Source organism: Orcinus orca, chromosome 1 (genome assembly GCF_937001465.1).
Source record: "Orcinus orca chromosome 1, mOrcOrc1.1, whole genome shotgun sequence".
In the NCBI taxonomy this organism is placed as follows: domain Eukaryota; kingdom Metazoa; phylum Chordata; class Mammalia; order Artiodactyla; family Delphinidae; genus Orcinus; species Orcinus orca.
The window spans coordinates 118,379,606-118,396,974 of NC_064559.1; the positions used below are offsets into that span (position 1 = coordinate 118,379,606).

General features: G+C 36.1%; 1 protein-coding gene across 7 annotated transcripts in view; it reads right to left on the reverse strand.

Annotated features, from left to right (window-relative positions):
* Nucleotides 1-17,369, reverse strand: part of NTNG1 (netrin G1) — a 334,650-nt gene that overhangs the window by 67,000 nt on the left and 250,281 nt on the right. For 4 of the 7 annotated variants that reach the window (XM_033434182.2, XM_033434176.2, XM_033434185.2 and 1 more), the window contains exon 5: nucleotides 14,976-15,002. In XM_033434182.2, coding sequence (XP_033290073.1) covers nucleotides 14,976-15,002 — 27 coding nt within the window. Of the gene's footprint in view, nucleotides 1-1,891; nucleotides 1,952-4,266; nucleotides 4,333-14,975; nucleotides 15,003-17,369 lie in introns of all 7 variants that reach the window. The other 3 variants (XM_049700758.1, XM_049700757.1, XM_049700767.1) reach the window with 1 other exon arrangement.

Consider the following 17,369-nt stretch of genomic DNA (forward strand, 5'->3'; position numbering starts at 1 on the left):
GTGTTAAATGTCTTGGTGTCTTCTTTCTTACTATTCCCCATGTTGCCTCTAATTCTATTATTACGTCACCAATGTATCATAATATGACATATGTTACAGAATATAAGATAAAGTACTCTGAATGTGGCACAGGAAGGTTTATTTATTTATGCTGGGGCCAAATGAGGAAAGTTTATTCAAAGTCAGAGCTGGTGGAAATTTACTGTAGTCACCCAAAAAGAAAGGATTTGGAAAAAAAGACTTTAGATAGACAGAAGCTGAAGGAATTAGAATTCTTATAAAGTATTTTCCCTTCACTACATTAGCAAAGTCACAAGCCTCCAGGGGCCTCCCCCAGGGGTGGGAATGAAGTGGCTGCAGCGTTTTCCTGATTCTCACCCACCCCCAACTCTGTCTTGCAACCTTAGGTAGCTTTTGAAGCCCTTCCATGTACATCATTTGATAACAATCTGGATTATTCTATGATAAATCTACTTCATTAGGTGGCTCTTCCCTGCCTGTGGAAATGTGTTCAGATCTCATTAGTGCTGTGACCCCAAGAAAGTAGAGATTCAATGATACAGGGTCAAATTTCAGGTCAAGAGTCCTCTTGTATATCCAGTGCTTGATATGACAGAAAAAAGATGGACTCTATAAGGTCCCTAATGCTTCCTTTCTCCTTCACCTCCTTGGTTTCTCTGTGTAGGTTTGCATATCATAGATAAGGAGGGACATCCCTACCGTGGCATCAATGACTGGCTTATTATATGCACACATGTCCAAAATAGGCTTGACACCCTATGAACTTGTGGCTGCTCTGTTCCTAAAGAACTTAGTTCCCCAGATTTCAAATCCACTTGGATTCCCCTCAGAAGGGCACTGCCAATATTTGATATGTAAAAGTACATTGTGAGGAAATTTAAAGACTTGGTTTAAATATCATCAGTTTCCCTTTCCCATATTCTGACCAGCTTCCTCTTTTTCTCTATACGACACAGAAGGAACAATTCAAGTTGGTTAAAATCTGGAAAATGATTTGACTCTTTTCAATAAGGAATAGGGAAGCTATTATGGTCATTTTCACCAAGTGGGTCAAACCAAATTTAGGTATTGTTAATAAATATATTTCTTTGTAAGAGGTGCTTCATGAAAAAAAAAAAAAAAACAAAAACTCCCTAAAACATGACATATACCCAACAGTCAAGGGTGGAAAACAAGACACACCTGTCACATAGGACATTTAAAGGAAAATGGTGAAATAAAAACAGAAGTCTTTATGTTTCCTGAAAAATCTTCAGTCTGTGAATGACAGATGCTAGCTGGAATGGGCCATTCATGAGTCACAGATGAGATTCTGCTCACTTTCATTTAAAGAAAGTAACGTAACTATTATTTTTGGGTCATAATCAATGCTTAACCCAGTGTAGCTCTTCACTGGTATTTGTTCAAATTTATTTCAAACAATATTTGGAAGTAGAAATTCCAAGGTATTTCATTTGTCAAATGGGCACCATACATGAACCTACCATTCTGTTCTCATGAAAAGCATCCTTGAAACTCACTGTAAGTGAGTTTCCTTATTTTCAATGCAAATGAGTGACAATGTTAATACTCTAACATTCATGTTCCAAACAGGAACCTAAAGTGTTATAATTCTTATTCACACATTAATCTTTCAGAAAACAAATACTGCAGCATTTTAAATTTGCAGCAGTCAACTTTCTGAGTGAAGCATTTTTTTTCCTCTTACAGATGACATTCTCAGTACTATTTGATGTATTGATCGTTATCAGTCAACATGCCTCACCAATAAGCTGATGGGTACACTTCACAGATATTCCAGATTCATACAGTGCAATGTTTCACAACACATAACACCATGAAATCACTGTATGAATCCAAGAATTCCTACCTCTCTTGTGGTTTGCAACTTGAACAGAAGAAACTGTTGACAAAGTTAATTTGGGAGCAACTGGATAGGTTTAAAAGAATGAACAGCACATTAGAAACAATAGTGAAACGTTCAAATTGTAATTACTTATCATCAACCCGCTTGAAAAGTGGCCCTAGATGAAGAGAATATTTGTATTTGTTGTTTCTGGGAGTTTGCTTCAATCACAAAGGAAGTCTTGTATTTGGCTGAAAATGGTTTGAACTTGTCAGTAATAACGTTTAGAAGCTTTATTTTCAGAGGCAAAAAGAATTACCATTTAAATCAAGAACGCAGTTATGCAGAGATTATTCCAATAACAATATGGATATTAGGATCCCCTACTGTTCTTCTCTTAAAATAGTAGTTGTGTTGTTGAGTTACTTAGCAATATCATTGCCTCAATTCACCATGTCTTTCTCTCTGTGTACCCGTAATCTCATCTACCTATAAACCAGTTAGATTATTTTTGCTGATTTGATTAGACATTACAGATAGTCACAATGGTCAACCATTCAGCGGAATCTGGATCTCAGTCTCAGAGTCACCTCGAATCTGTCCACCTTTCAAAAATGTAGTCTTTTTCTCAACATTTATTACGTATATGATATCAGTGTGTTAATGGCAGGAATTTCTAAGTTTGCCTGCCTTTCTTTTCCAATTGTTCCTGAAGTGTTGCTTGTGAAAATAGCAAAAACAAGGTAGAGCCTGATGTTCTTTGCAGATGTTGACCAGATAAATTATGTTTGCACAGAACTGACCTCTGCTAGAAAGTGCACCTTTAGCTAAAATGTCAAGTTCAAGCACTTTATTCAACTGTGAGCTTCTCAAATAAATTTATTTGAACTCTTTATCCACATTCTAAAAAAGTGCAACTGGCATTAACTAAAGATATTTCTGAAAGCTTTTAGTCTTGGGACACTCACAGAAAACATAGCAAAATAATTAAATGGGTCTGTTTCAGGTTTTAAACAATGCATAATCTTGTTCAGCACAAAACTTACTGTGGAGAAGTGTTAAGTCTTAGATCCTGTCTTGTATAATTTGTTGAGCTATGAAATTCAATGGGAAATACTGAGTGACAGTTCACTGAAGATGCTCTCATTGAACTTGCCGAGGAACAAAGCCACTAAAACTTCCCACAATCCTCACAGAATTATACTAATGGGTTGAGCTTGATCTGTATTTCTTCTTCCACATATGTATGCAGAAACTTGAAAAAATTCATTTGGAGCAGATGATTAAGATAATTCTATTTGCTAGTAATATATGTATCTAGGACAGTCTTGATTTCATCACTCTGATCAAGGACTGAAAATGCAGCCCTTCCAATTTGACTCCTCAACAAATTGCTAATATATTTTGTTTTGCTTAGCAGCTATTTCCTGGTTCCTCCTTTTGCTCACTTCCTCCTCCATCTGTATTCATTAGAGCTTAAAAGGAACATCCTGCATGTAACAAAGGAAGGTGGAAGCCAAAGATGTGCCTCTTTTTTGTGAGAAGGAAGGACGCAAAAGAAGACAACTTTATTTTAATATAAACTATTTATATACGTCTATATATATCTATAGGCTAGACGTTAATGTAATTTTAACATTACACTGAATCTTATGAATTTTATTGGCCAGTTTTTAAAGGTTCTATTTCTTCCTGTGTAACCACACTGCTGTCTGTCAGTTTCTTTCATTTATTTATTTATTATGTTAGAAGTCAGAAAATAATTACTGCTCTAAGGACAGAGAGAAAACACGTTGTTCTTAATCCTGGCAGAAATTATTGGTAATTCATAAAGGATGAAAGAGGGAAAGCCTCAGCAGAGAAAATACACTGTGACGTTGAAGGGGAAGAGAGAGAGAGAGATCCAAATTCCTGTCAGTCAATAAGGAACGACAGTTGAAAAAACAAAACAAAAACAGGTCTTTTAGGGGTTGCAATACTGCCTTTATGTATTTTCCCTGACCCTCAATACAACTGACGTAACAGCCAATTTACCAAAGCAAAGCAAAAGTGAGACAGTGGAAGGAAACCTGTGTCACTCACAAGTTTTTATGATATATTATTTATACTCCCCACTGTGATGGCAACCAAACTCTAGGCTTCTCTTGGGATGGCTGACATTCAATGTAAATTTGATAAAGTGCTTGTAACTTTTATGCTGTCTAATTTTTTCTACTTTTTCTACTTTTACTATAATATTTCTGGGACACTTCATATTAGAAAAAAATATTTGAATTATGATTCTTTCAAAGACATGGCATTTATGATAATGCTCTTATTTAGTGCTAAAAAATAGAGTATGGGATTTTCCCCCTAAACATGTGGGATTTTATATCAGTAGGAATTTTACATGCTCCTACCTTGTTTTGGATTAGAAACCTCAAGGGAAGAAATATTCGGCCATATCCTATTAAACTTTGGAGGATCTGCATGCACCAGGAAAAATCAGGGTATGTTACTTTCAGCTATAATGTCATTTGGTCTAAACAGAAAACTATATGGACAAAGACACAAACCACACATCTGCTTTTTAACTTGGTTGTGATGCACTTAACAAAACATACTCCCACACCAAACAAGAGCAAGCAATTGATGATTCCCAAAACATTGAATGGACATTAAATATATAGCCTGTTCCCTAACAAAGCTATATACATTAACTTGTGCAATAAAGTAGAGTGTTCTTACAAATAACCAAACAGGGACTTCAGTAATTCAAATCGTTATATAAAGCTGGTGCCTGAAACTAGAAGATAACAGGAAAGAAATAATTTCTCACTTGAGGATTCCATTCTCTGCAATTTATATTTACAGATACGAGCTTGTTACATTAGTCTTCAGGAGAGATTCTTTAGGGTATGTTTTAAGTGTGAGCCATTATCTCTGCAAAGAAGTGGATTTATTTCCTATTTTTATTTATGCGATTTCTCAGAGAAAGAAAGAGAAAGATGACTGGTGGTTCTGGCTTAAGGAGAATAGTCCAAGGTGCTTCTGATCATATCTAAGGTTTGTATGTATGGGTGTATATATATTTTCTTTATTTTAATATATATTTTCATGATGTTTCTAGCTCAAAATATATTTCTAAAGTTATTGGTTCCAATCAAATTATAAGCATTGTTAATTTAAGAATTAATGGTATTTCTTTCTTAGATTCACCTGTATTAAAAAAAAAAAATGACTCTGGAAAAGCAGGAGAAGAGCCAGCTTTAGGACTGGGGGCTTTAAAGCTATTTTTGCTAAGGTACATAGGCCATGACAATTAAAGCAGTCATTTCATGACTCAAATCTACCATTCACTGAGATCAACTCAAAACCATAACTCTAGTGTGGTCCTTTGGGACCACCCAAGTCCACAAGGAGAGTTCTTGCCTCTAAACTCCTATAGCATGTTACCTTATGTGCTCCTTATTTCTCACTGATAATGTGGATAGGCGTAAGTTTCAATATTGCTAGTTTACATTTTATGTCTATTTCTTGTCTCTGTAATTAGATTGGATCTCTTTGAGGAAGGGCAAAGCCTTCCAGAAGGCCTCAGTAAATATCTAATAACTGAGTAATTGATATCAAGTGGCTAGGCTACTGTAAACTGGTATTATCAGATTGTTTCCTCCATAATTAGATTATAGTGAATAACATTCTTGCAAGACATGGAACTTTCACTATGACTTTGGTTTTTTAACATTTGTTAGAAAAGCTGATCTACTGTTACTCTGTGTGTGTATGTGTGTGTGTGTATACACATAAAAGCAAAGGGAATCTTAATATTGATATTGCTGTATCCATCAAAATTTATGAATGAATAAAGAATGTAACAATTTTCCACATCTGTATCCAGGTGTTACTAAATAAATAGATATTTGGTAACATGTAGGCAAAATATTCAAGTTATTGACTGAATGTTAAGCCTACTTGAACTGCAATGATCATTTTTGAAAAATGAATGATTTCTAGAAATTGGTGTTTTTTTTTTAAGGTTTTTTGAATGTGGACCATTTTTAAAGACTTTATTACCTTTGTTACAATATTGCTTCTGTTTTACGTCTTGGTTTTTTGGCTCCGAGGCATGTGGGATCTTAGCTCCCCGACCAGGGATCAAACCTGCACCCCCTGCATTGGAAAGTGAAGTCTTAACCACTAGACCACCAGGGAAGTCCCTAGAAATTGTTTATTTAGAAGAGATTTCAAACCACTGTTATAGTTTTATATAGAAAATATATTTATTTATATTATTAGCATCAAATTAAGAAAAAATTAGTTCTTTTAAATGGTTCCCTCCATCATTTTCCGTAAGAGAGGCAAATACAGGTCATATGTGGGGTGATGTTTGTAAACTTAATGTTAAGTATTCAGTGGCTTGACTTTCTTGATGAAATGAAAGTAATAATATAATTAATCATTTTGTTAATAAGCTTTGCCAAAAAACTTAAGTAAAGACACAAATTTTATACTAAATAAAAGTTAGAAGTGAGCTTTGAAAATTAATTTTATAAATTAAGCTTTATTCCATATTCTAATGTAATAAATATTTTACGCCTATATTTTAGTATACTCTTTTATGATTTTTCCCTAGGATGCTGAGGTTCCGTTTTGAGGATCTTCCTACATGTGTAAAAAATTAATGTAGGTCATTCTACTTTTGAATTGTTAACTACTTGACCTGTATGAAATTATCAAGATAGACACCTCAGTTACAATCTGATCCCTACCTGGCAGGTATTTTCTTCTGTATTGTGTACTTCTGATAGTTTTTTTGGGGATGGGAGAGTGTAGCTTTTGTGTTTGCGTGGGAATATAATTAGACTTTTTTTTCCAAATGATTTTCATTATGTGGGATGCCTAACCTTCCTGACAACTTAAAACTCAGAGCCACCAGCAGTCATCACGTAGAAATCCTAATCTAATCTATACATATCTCTAGTGGGACAAAATTTTATGTGTGATGTCTTTTCCTTGGGAGGAAAAATGTCCTGAAAAAAAAAATATTGAAATTTGTGGACCCTAAGCTTCTATAGCATGTTACTGTCTGTGCTTACATGTTTTAATATTTGGTCATCATGCAATTTTAAATTTAATATCACATTTTAATTTTTATTTTGTTTTATAATTGCAAGGCCAAGTAAGAAAACAACTTAAAATTAGCCAGTTACTGTCTGGCTACTCTTGTTACTCGAAGATCCTAGCACATATAAATATTCAGTCAAAGTTACTAACAAATGTTTAATTCCCAGAAGTAAATTAGGCACATTGGAGTGTATATTCGTTGTATAATTGGGACAAATTCTGTGTTATCATATTCAATGCTAATAAAAGTCTTTGAGTAACATGAAGCCTCTGAGAACTTTTAGCCAGTGGCCGCTTATTTCGAGTAGTTAGACATTGCAAATACAAAAAAATATTATAATACGTCAAAGGTATTTGTATTGCTTCTAGGTGAACTGTTGCAGAATTTATTAATTTCATTCTTTCATGAATTAACTAAGGAATATCTTTGGGTCATATGAAGGTCTCAGAGTGGTAGTATGTTGCAAGGCAAAGGGTCCCTGGAATCAGAAGATAAGGGATCTGGTCCCAGTTCTGTTGAGTAGCTGTCTGGCTATTAATTCCCTGGACTTCAATTTCTTTACCTGTAAGATAAAGGTGCTGGACTAAAAGATCTCCATGGTTTCTCTCAGCCATTAAATCCCATCACTCCAATGGTTCTTTCATGGCCTAGCAGTGTCACACTAAAGTTCACAGAAGGATGAAGCCTGTTGGAATGAAGCACATGCCCTTTGGAGAATCTAGGGGATTTAGGGGATTAAGAATCCCCTGTGTGGAGGGAAAATTATTGCTACACATTGTAACTGTGGACCTTTGACTGTCATAGTGAAACCCAAACTGGAGTTAAGAAATTATTACTGAGGTAAGGGGAGGGATTAGCATATGTGTCCAGTGGGACTGTAGATGGCCAATCCTTCAAGAATAGCCTTTTATGGAAATCCCTACTTCTCAAGGATCCTCGTCCCATACATCTGGGAAAATGGATTGAACTCATCTTGATGATCTCCAAAGACTTTGGCTTGAGGAATATGGAGACCAAGACTACATACTCAACCACTGCCCCCTTTAAAAAGAAACAAAATATCTGAAATGCCCATCTTAGGCTGTTACTCTATTGTCATTGCTAAAATTTCAAATTACATCTATGGGAAGCCTAGGAAATATCTATTTAGGGGGAAATTATTTAAGATATGGTGCATGTAAATAGAGCTTGGACTGGATTCAAATTCCAGTTTTACCACTTGGACAAGCTCCTTAACTTATCCGTGTCTAAGCTTTCCTATATGGAAAATGGGATAATGACACTACCTACTGGTTGTTGTCAAGGCTGAATGAATGAGTCAATATTTGCTTGTCATGGTAGTGAGCATTTAAGAAATGCCAGTTCTTATTCTTTTTTTATTGAAGTATAGTTGATTTACAATGTTGTGTTAGCTCTTATTATTCTATTTGTGGTTGCTGTTGTAATAAAAATATTATTGTAGTATAAACAGTTCTTACTGAATTGAAGTAGAGGTAATAACATGCTCCCCCTATTTTGTGAAATCTTAATTGTTCCCAAAGCAAGTGATTTGGATATGTAGAAATCTCACTTAAGATACAAATTACTTTAGGGAATAATCTGGTTCTAGGGCCTACATTGATTACTACTATTGTCCAGAAAGCAATAGGAATTATTTTGGAATACCGAGGAAAAGATTTGATTTTTAACACAACGATAAAATGTTAATTTTCAAGTTTCTTTCAGTTTAGAAGCACATCAATTTAGACTATGAATCAGATATATATATCTTGCCTGATTTTTTTTTTTTTTCCATTAAGGAGAGACTCAGAAAACTGTTATGCGACAATTTGGTTGCGGCACTTGAAACTCCTTTTCATGAATCAGAAAAACTGAGATTCTAGTTATAAAAATTAGACTTTGGTAGAAAGTTTTTCTCCTCCGTGCCCCAAGGAAAACTCTTTGCACTGTAAGTTGGAGAGAACTAGGTTAGAATTGCTAAACTTGACCATCTATTGCTGACACCATAGTGAATCAAGCTGAAAGGAAGCTTGAAGCAGAAGGCTAAAAACACTTTATTTATATCAGGAAAGCTTCAGAGTTAGGGTTTTAGAATACTGTCTTCTATCACACATTCACTCCCTTAGCATGAATCATAGGCAGCTTTCAACTCATTTTGTGGATACCCTTTAAAACCAAAGTAAATTGTGACTATGCTTTCCCATGTTTTTTCTTTTTTTCTAGAATAGTCTACTTTATAGTGTTTCATACATTAGTCATTTAATTAAATGAGAAAGGTGGATGAATTCTAAAGGGTCCTAGTTTGGAAATTGGACATTGAGCTAGAATCCTGCCTTGGCCACCAGATGCCTCAGATGATTCAATTAAGCCTTAGTTGCCTTGTCTGTAAAATGATGATGTTGGATGAGTGCTCTTTAAGTTTCCTAAAAAGACTAATTTTTACATAAGTTTTTGGTTCTAAAATACAGTGGGAAACAGGGTGCCACCATGGATATGAAAAGCCACTGCTGAGAGGATGTTAGTGAGCCTTCATTAAACATCCTTCTTCCAGGCGTGTATGAGGAAAACGTCAGGAAGAGACAAAGTCACAAGGTCCCTTTGGATTTGTAGAGTTATTGTTCTTGTTCCTCAGGGAGTTTGGAAACCACATTAGTGATGTCTACAAAGGAATCTATAGAAAACCCTAAAGCTCTTCAGAAGAAACCCCTAGGGCCTTGGAGGTAATCTTACCATCTTTACAGTGAGCTGCCTACTCTCAGAAATACAGCATCATTAGACTGCTGGGGAAGATACATTTTAATGTAATAGTGGTAAGGCTGCCCTTGAGATGGCACACAGAATGTTTTTTGCTATGAGTGACTATGTCAATAAAGTAAACATTTGGATTTTTACAGTCATAGAATATGTACAAGCATGTTTCACAATTTGCATAGCTAATTTCATGAACTGTCACATGTTCTATAATATATGTAACATCTTTACATTTCCCCTCTCCCTCAGCTTACTGAGGATGTTTATCATTGATGGTGGTAGAGGAAGGGCACATTTTAATGTAGCTTCTGTTGACCACACAGTGAGATAACAGAAAATGAACTTCTGTTTTTCTCCAGGACACTAAAGTTCCCTGCACAGAAATGGGTCAATTCAGGGATCAACAGGTCTAAGGTGCAATGTATTAGATTAGAAAGAGTCTGAAGTAGGAGTTAATAAATCTAGAATTTTTCTTTCTAACCTCTTCCACCTGGTATAATGTTACGAGCACAGCTTTCGGAGTCAAACAGGCCTTCCTGGCCATATTACATTTGGTAAGTTACTCAGACACTCTGAACCTCCGATTCACCATTTGTAAAATGGAATTCTGCAGACATGTGGGGACATTTCCCTCCAGTTCCCAGGAAGTGGAGCAGTTAGCTGGCCAGCCCTCTATTGATATTCTAAGAAGTCTTCAGTGATACCCCACTCTTAGTTCACAGTTACATGTTGGAAGGTTCATCATAGGACTTTTCAGAGATCTTGGCAAATCTTTGTTTAAGCTAGGAATTTCCAGATGCCCATACACAGAGATAACAGCAAAGGTACAGATACCAGCTCACACTTAAAAAGTGGCTTGACATTCTAAAGTCACCTGGGAAAAGGTTAATACATGAAAAAAGTCAACATTGCTCAAGGTGGGCAACTGTTGTTTGCTAAAGATTGCTAAACCTCTTGGATTTTTTTTTTTAAGGTAGGGGATACTTCCCCCTTCTTCATTGGAATATTTAATTTATTCTTCAGGATTAAAGAAGCAGCTATGTCCTAATGTTCATTCAATTTTTGGATAACCACAAAGGTTTCATGAATGTGAAATGCTAGTTACACAAATATGAAATGGATCTGTGATGAGAATACTGGGTACATGATATAACAAAGTCCCAAAGGCATCTCACCTGGGACCTTAGCTTTCCTTCTAGAACATCAGCAAACAGTTCAAAATTAATGTAGCACACCATGCAATTTGCCATATAGCTACACTAGCCTGATAATTTTTTTCTTCATTATATAAAACCTAATTAGCTAAAGGGCGATTCAAATGAAACTTTTATTTGGGGATTTAGTAGTATTAAAGCAAAGGGAGAAAAACAAACACTGAAGCTCTCTGGATAGAATGAACAAGATTACTAATAACCCTTGAGTGGGGAAATGATTAACCTTGTTATTTTCCTCACGATCCAGGTTTCTACAGTAAATCAGTTCTGAACAAAAATATTTGGATGCTGTATGGAAAACAACTTTTACAAGGTCTCCAACTGGCATCAAATGTTTTCAAGTATGAAAACATCTCTGAGCTTTCTCAACAGGCTGATGAATCCCTGCAGGTAGCACTTCCCTTGTTTAATAGTCCTGCCAATTAAATCAAATTAGAGATGAATTTTTAACTCTGTGATGAAGGCAATGCTTATTATAAGAGAAAGCAGGAAAATGGAATATTTCCCTTAAATGGACTGTTGTTTCAAATTGAATAAATTGAAGAGGAGGGGACAGCCAAACGCCTCCATCAATTTCTACACTTTATAAACCATCATGTCAATCATTTGAAGGTAATTTAAGGAAACAATGTACACTTGGGTTCACAAAATGTCTACATATGTCTTTTCTTTTGTTGCTGTTCTAAGAAATGGTTTTGTTTATTTAAAAATTCCAAGTTTTTTTTAATGGTGTTTCCTGACGTGAATTTTCAGTGGATTATCTGCCTTTAACCTCTTACTTGGTTACCTTTAACCTCTGTTATTTACTTTTTAAGTGATAATCACTCACACAAAGCTATTTGCACATTAGGCCAACCCTTGTTGTTCTAATTATGTTTTTTAAAAAATAATATACTGTTTAACATAATTAGTGAAATCACTTTCGTTTCAAGGCTAAGGATCTGATAATATATGTTCGAACATAATGATTAGTTTATCACTTTAACAAAAACACCCACAGCAAACCAAATATTAATTTGGATCATCAGCATCAACAAATATTCACTTGGATAAAACTGTGAATGTTTACTTATAAGTGCATGATACATTTTACATAAAAAGTGAAACCTGAATGAATTACTACTACATCAGGTAAAGGAAAAACAGAGCTCATAAGGCTCAAATGGCTACAGATCTATTTTGGGATTCATTAATTGCTGACATTATCATCAATATTTTTTCAGCCATGGCCAAAGCACATCAAAATGACTGAGTTTTAAATCAAGTACTTTTGGGATGATTGGGAAACCTATTTCCTAATAGATAGACAACAGCAGGTACAAATGACCTTAATGGGAAATTTGTTTCAAAAACATTTTTAGCAGATGATCGGAAAGGATGACCACTCTGTCTATGCATTTGAACCTTAATACAGGTGTTGACAGTTTGAAATCTGTACTGAAATCTAATAGTCCTCTAAAATCTTCAGTCACTGTGTATATAGCGTATGTATATGAACTTATGGTTACATACATCAATAATTTATGTTGATAATAGGCATCATTCATTTTCCTTGAGATGCTCTTTGATGATGGGAATCTCATGGGTGTTACATATATTATAATGGCATCTTTCTGTGTACTTGGAATTATGTTCATTGATTCCTTCCTTGGGATAAAGGGAAAAGCCCTGGCAAACACCCAAAATTAGTTAAAAATCCAAGCAGCTCTCTCTTCTCTGGCTTTACCTTGGAAACCCCATTTCTGTGCCCTCTAGAACAGGCAGTGAGTCATCTATGCATGAACTCTTGCCCTTTGGAGAGCAAAGGAATCCATCCACCAGTGCACACAGCGAGCACCTTATGAGTCCTCAAAGAAGGAATGTGTAAATGACATTAAAGCAGCCTAGAAGATACAATCATGTTTGATGGTTTTATGGTAAATCTCTTGACCTTAAAGCCAGGCAATAAGCAAGCTAGTCGTGTGTGATGTTGGGTGACCCCTGGAAGCGCTTATATCCTGTTTGCCTGAGAACTCTGAGGAAACACCCATTGCACTCCAAGCAGAACAGCCAGAGGCATCATGAAGGCGGGGTACAAGCTATCACTTTATTTGTAGAGGGTTTTAGTTAGGTATTAAGGAGTTAAATTTTCCTAGTTTCCTGATAATAAAGGTTAATACATTTTCCAAAGGCAAAACAAAGCATCCTTTCAGGTCACCATTGATTTCAAAATAAAACAAAGCAAAACTGGAATTTCCCGATTCAGTGTGTAAAAGGTCAACATCTGCTGATGCTCAGAGATGGGGCATGTGGTGGAGGCGGCCGAATGAGATGTTGGGTGAGCAGTACAGTCAGAAATTCCATGCAACATACGATTGACACTCCGAACAGAAACACACCCTAACACCAAAGAACTACTTTCCATCCATCCATTTCTGAAACTTTTGACAGGTCAGATCACCATAGCAGCCTCAATTATCTGTCTCAGTTTGCTTCTGTTTGGTTCCCTTTTGCTCCAAAATGTATGCACAAATGCAATTGTCAAGGCCTGAAAGGAGCACGATGTGGCGTATTCATACAGTTAGGCAAACGCCAAGGGAGATACTACAGCAGAAAAATTAGACTATTAGATCTGAAGGTTTTCATTTGCAAGTTTGTAGCACTGATGCCATTTCAACAAGATCACAAGGAGGAAGCTGCAGCATTAGTCTGGTATCTAAATGAATGTGAACACTACTCCTATTTCTATTTACAAAGCGGCTGATTTTCATGGCATTTAACACATCTAGTTCTTAACAAACCCACGTGCGGGCCTATTCTCAAGCGTAAGTAAACTAGGTTGACCTATAAATTGGGAGACCTGACTGCATTTATAAGAAGCGGGAAGTTGTTTTATCCATATTAGGAGTGTATTGCTTTTTAGATGGATGTTGGGTATTGGAATTCTCCAATCACTGCTGTTTACACTTATATCACCCTGTGTGGCCCAGCACCTATGACAAAGACTGAGGGGTGAAACCCCAGTGAAAATGCTTCTTTTCACTTACAGTGCATAATCTTGGCTTCTTCAGTACTTTATTTCAAATCAGTTATTCAGTAGCTGTCCAAAGGTTTTAGCCATCAGAGGGAAAGGGAACAATATTTAAAAATATGTGCGATTCGGCTCTGAAAAGTTATGGGGCATTTCCTCAGTGAGTATTTCAGGCTTGGTGTTTGGTGTCCTTGTTTTAAATGTAAAGAGGGAGCTACAGCCTGGTTCTCCCATGACAGCTGGTAGAATTCTCTTTGCAATGGTGCTAGCGAAATGTTCCACAGAATGTTGAAGAGAGATTTCTCTTTTCAATTGCTGATATTTCTACTAAAATATTTCTTGCAGGAATTTCTAGTATCCTTACTCTTAAATTTTGCATGTATTTTTTCATACCCCTTCTCTATCAAACTTGAAACTAAGTAGTCAGGAAAACACGGATAATTGTATTTTAGGAGGGAGAAATGGACATACTGATTATTTTTTTCCTTCATTCCTCCAGTAAGACTAATGATCACAAACCTACCTCTTTCAGGCCTTCACAAAGGCTAAAGTTTAATGCACTAATAAAATTCCTGCTCCCTGGCTGCATGGTGATTTCTTTCGGTTCTAATGAATAAGCCTAAAACATTCATTCTCTGCTTTTCTAAATTACAGTAGAAATTCATATTCAGTCCTAGGGAGAGAGTTCAAGTTGTTTGTTGGTTACCAGGTATGGGTAAATAGGACTGTTTATATTTTTGCTAAATGAGCTATGGTTATGTAACTAATTGCACCTCTGTAAAGGTAGCCTTCATTGATTAACAGTAGTCAGGCAAGCGGTAGCACTGCCATATCCCCAGAGGAGTTATACACAGATAACTATTTTATCTGTGCTCTCACCATGTATGTGCAGAGAACAAACACAGCAATTCAATTCACAAAGGAAATACTCTCTTACGTCAGAAATGGACACTGGGAAAATAGATCTGAGGAGCTGAACAACAAAGCAAAGCTGGCCTAGAATTGGATTGGTGATTTTTTTTTACTTACTGCCAATACTGGAAATACTGGGGATACCTGGAGAGAAAGAAAACAATAAAGAAAAGCTGTTAGACATTTATTAGTATGTGACATCTTTAACATGATATAAAAATCTCAGAAACATAAACACTTGATAACATTCAGGTCATAAGAAAAACAGCACAAAAAAAACCCCAAATATATATCCATCCATTGAGACCATTTTGCTTTTTTCTACAACTCCTTGAACTCATCAGAGTTGGGAAATTAATGTTCAATTTTAGCAGCTTGTTCAAGACAGCTTCGTGATATCAAACATTTTGTGCTTACTTGTAAGGTTAATGAAAATTTTTATGTGGTTCAAAACAGATATTAAGCTAGGCTTGTGTTCTGGGCACAAAGACCAAGTCTGCGTTATATGGGCCTGTGCAAATATATCCACATATGCAATAGATCTCTTTAGACGTGTTGATATGCATGTGTTAGGTGTTGAAAGTCATTTGGCATTTTATCTGATTAACTACATATAACCATCATTTTTAGTCTTCTTTTACTTGTCAGATATTTGGATTAAATTCTGTAATAGAAATTAAATTGAGCAGAATGATTCAAGAGCACATTAGGTTGTTCGATTTGGGCTTCGTCGATTTTTCAGCTTCTACTTTAATTGCCAAGCTCTGCTGAGGTGGTAGGACCATTTCAGAATGTGACTGAACTTGGTATAAATGTGGACATGAATTTAGTCTGTATCCGGATGAAAACCCCTAGCCAAGAGCAGGGGCATGAGAGCCAGGCTGTCTCGGTTTGAAGCTTTGCTCTTATACTCATTGACTGCGTGACCCTGGGGCCAGTGGCTTACGCTCTCTGTGGCTCAGTTCTCCACCTCTTAGAGTTGTTGCAAGGATTACATATATATATATATATATATATATATATATATATATATATATATATAATTAAAGTACTCAAAGCATTGCTTGGCAGGTAGTACGTGCTATAACCAACCATCTTTGCTGTGATTACTATTATTGATATAGTTGGGTCATCAAGCAAGCAACACCATGATAGATACTACTAATTAGAAGTCAGAGATTTGTAACATTTCCACTAAATTCAGGGAGTGGTGTGGGTGAGAGCATGAGATGCAAATAAGACAGAACTGAGTAAGAGTCATGCTTTGCAACTGACTAGCTGGGTGATTTCAGGCAAGTTCCCAGCCTCTCTAAAAGCCTGTTTCCTCATCTGAAAGGGGCTAATAATATCTACTGCACAGGGCTGCTGTGAGAATTGAATGAGATAATCCATAAAAATGTCTGACACATGGTACACAGTCAATAAATGATAGCTGTTAATGAGCTGTTCGGACTTGTTCTCCACATCGTGAAGTGTGCTAACAGGTGGTAAATGTAGGAATCATTAAATTTCTATTTTAGTATTTAATCTTTGAACAACTGCCCTCTGCTTATTTTAACTAATCATTGCATCTTGCTCAGAGATTTCTAGCTTTGTATTCTTTAAAACCAAGAGCTATTTTCCTATTTCTTAGTAAGGAGGGGAGAAGGAGAAATTAAAGCTTACCAAGATGTTTTAAGAAAGCCTGGAAGGGATGAAATCTTATTTTCAGTTATTAGATATATTCAAAGTCTCTTGATTTTAAATGCACAGAACTTATGATGCTTCAGCTTAATTACTGATCGCTGACCAACCAAAACTGGAAAGCTAAATTTTCATTTCCATGTTTTAACTTTGTCTGAACTGAATTTCAAGCTGGATGCGATTTCTGCAAAGGACTGCTGGATTCCTAACCCGACATTTCAGTAGACTATCTTTGCCACAGTGTGACACTGACTTGGTACTGAATCTTTATTTTTTTCCTTTGCAAATCCACTTTTGAGTGAGGTATGATGGCAGCATCATAATTTTAGTATCAGTTGCAGAAGCTCCAAATTTCCCCATGACTGAAAATCCTGCTCCATTACAAGGAACTGCTATGCCTTCGTAATCAGTCAAAGAGAATGGAAGTTGGGATGGCAGGAAGAGACTTTTCATGTGTTTTCAAACTTGCATGGAGTTAGAGGGCCATGCATAATGCAAGGCGGAGTTCTCAGGATGTTTGGCCAGACACAGTGGAGAGCAAACCTGTAAGACTGTTTGATGCAGTACTTGCTGCTGTTGAATACTTTAGAAAGATGCAGAAATGTTTCCATGCCTTTGGGGATGCCAGTGCTGGGAGAAATGTTCATTGCAGCTATACAAACCTTGCCAAGCAAGACCATATGAGATCCTATTTTCCTCATTAAGATGTTTTCTATTAACTAACATTTGGATGTTTAAAATTCAGGCTCTTTTTCATTTTGTGGTTTAAAATTTTGTGAGGTGCTACCAGGTGAGTCACTTTCTATTCCATTGTTGTAAAATGGGAAT